At 39.3% G+C, this 2336-nt stretch overlaps 1 protein-coding gene across 1 annotated transcript in view; it reads left to right on the forward strand.

The window, feature by feature from the left end:
- Positions 1 to 972: 972 nt before the first annotated feature.
- Positions 973 to 2336, forward strand: part of wsb1 (WD repeat and SOCS box containing 1) — a 38716-nt gene continuing 37352 nt past the window's right edge. The window contains exon 1 of the mRNA XM_020619058.1: positions 973 to 1107. Coding sequence (XP_020474714.1) covers positions 1068 to 1107 — 40 coding nt within the window. The 5' untranslated portion in view covers positions 973 to 1067. The remainder of the gene's footprint in view (positions 1108 to 2336) is intronic.

Below are 2336 nucleotides of genomic sequence, written 5' to 3' on the forward strand. Positions count from 1 at the left end.
ACACTTATCACACAAAGCACACACACACACACACACACACACACACACACACACACACACACACACACACACACATACATACACCTAGACTCTAACACATTGAAACAAAGGGGAGCCCCGATTCACACCAAATGGACAATAGGATCAAAAGCTGTTGAATGTTGTACCTCTGTCCAAGGCGGAGCAGCCCAAGAAAATAAAATGCATTGTAATACATGATTCGGGATTCAGAAGTTGGTTTTCCTGCGTGAGCTCTATCTCTCTGAATCCAGCGCTGTAAGACTTTCCTGTAATCAGACTTTCAGTAAACTTTCTGTTGATTTTAAACAGTCCTCTCCTGTCTTCACTTCTTGTTCTTCCAACAAAAGAATTGGCTTAATTTCTAACAAATGCAAATCTGAAAAAACCAAACCCTGCTTCCTATCTTCTTGTAATTACATGGATTTCTACATAAAGACTATCTCCTCTTCTAACAATGCAAAAATATCAGCTCTTTACTAAGAATATGTCGATTTCCCTTTATTTTTTCCATTTTATTTTATTATTGTTTTACCCCTGGCACTGCTCTGTTGTTTTCTTTATATTGTGTAGCTTTTTTTATTCTGTGAAATAAAATTTTGAAAATGTTTTTTTTTTTTTTTTTTTTTTTAAATAGTTTTTTGTTTAGTAGGGGGAGGAGGAGAGGGAAAGGAAAGGAAAGGAGAGGAGAGGAGGGGAGGAGACTATCCAGTTAGGAGCCATTATGTGACTATAGTTTGTGCACGGGTCTACAGAATCAAATAATTAATTAAACAGCTTTTAATCCGAGTGTGTTGACGTCAGGGCAGTATAATATTGATCTGAAGGAAAAATAAAGTGTATTGTAGAGGACTTGAGGGAAAAAGGACATATCTGAGGCCCAGCGACGTCCGTGTTTTCACCTGGCAGGCTCAGCTCGGCGGAGGAAACTGAACCGACTTCAAAACTGGAAGCGGAAAAGGAGCCGCCTATTTCTGTACCAGTTGGTTATTTCCACGAAAGTTTACCGTCCGTGCTTGGCTTTTCTCTTAGGTTGGTGTCCTTATTAAATGGCAAGCTTCCCAGACTCTGTAAACGAACATGATATAGGTAAGTAGAAATTCGACATTCACAATGTATCTTGTTTTTGGAGCAGCGTAGTAGTAATATGCCAACTTAACATAGCTTTTTATGGACTGTTAGTCCCTGATGTTCTGGGTTTCTAACATTCCGTTTTAACCCGAACAGTCACACCAAATAAAAAAAATTGTTAGAACGAGCTAGCTATCTTACATTGTGTTTCATTAGAGTACACCGTGGTGGGCGGTAGTGAGCTGTGTTTAACGTTACGTTAACAACTCAGTACCTAAGCTGCTTTTTATAACAGTTTAGGGGCAACGTACGTGGTTTCATTGTTTTGTACAGTGGTCGTGTGTATGCTGTGTGTAATTTGTCTTTACTGATTATCTGTCGTTGTGTCTGAGACGCAGTGCTTGATAAGGCATTTTGCTCTCCTAGAGTTGTTGCAAACATTGCCTCAGACCTTTCCCTCCCCCACACACAAGCAGTGAGTGATTCATCATCCTGCTTGACACATCACTGAGACGTACGTGCGTGTAAGCACGCTAAACGTTACGTGGCCATATGTAGTATAGAACTCGCATGTGGAGCTGAATTGTCGTGAAACATAACTCGACATAATTATGGAATCTCAAGTATGCCTCTAAATTTAACATACTTGATCAGATTAACAGATTTGACTATATCTTTAAAAGGTGTTATGCAACTATGAAATCTGCAGACTGTTTTTTCAGGGCTTGACATGAACTTTTTTTGCTCACTTGCACACCCCTTTTAAATATAAATGGACACTCTACACGACCATATCAAGACTAAATTATGGTTGTCAGCAGTATGAGATTTTCACAGTACAGCTGCAAGACAGATAATTTTGTGGGTGTGATTTAGATCTCTGTGTGATCTCAGTCTCACTGATAATGATTCTGTCATGTTTGCATTAGCAGAGAGATGCCTGTCACGTCAAGATTCTTATGTACTGTTAGGTTATTTCCTAGTTAGACAGATATTCAGAGATTTGTTGTCTAGAAATGTTAGTGGAGACAGATTGACTAGCTCAGGCTGTTAACTGTTCAGTAATGTGCTTGCAGTGCAGACTGCAAGTGGGCCAAGGTTGCAGGCAAAGAGCTGTTAGTGTCAACTGTAATGCTAGTCTTAATATTTGTCTTAATGTGTAAGGTTATGTCAAATTGTTTTAGATACACACCACGAAAACAACAGCCACACACCTTGACTTTTCCTCATGTTTTGGCTAACGTTAT

Source organism: Monopterus albus, unplaced genomic scaffold (genome assembly GCF_001952655.1).
Source record: "Monopterus albus unplaced genomic scaffold, M_albus_1.0 scaffold214.1, whole genome shotgun sequence".
NCBI classification, from domain to species: Eukaryota; Metazoa; Chordata; class Actinopteri; order Synbranchiformes; family Synbranchidae; genus Monopterus; species Monopterus albus.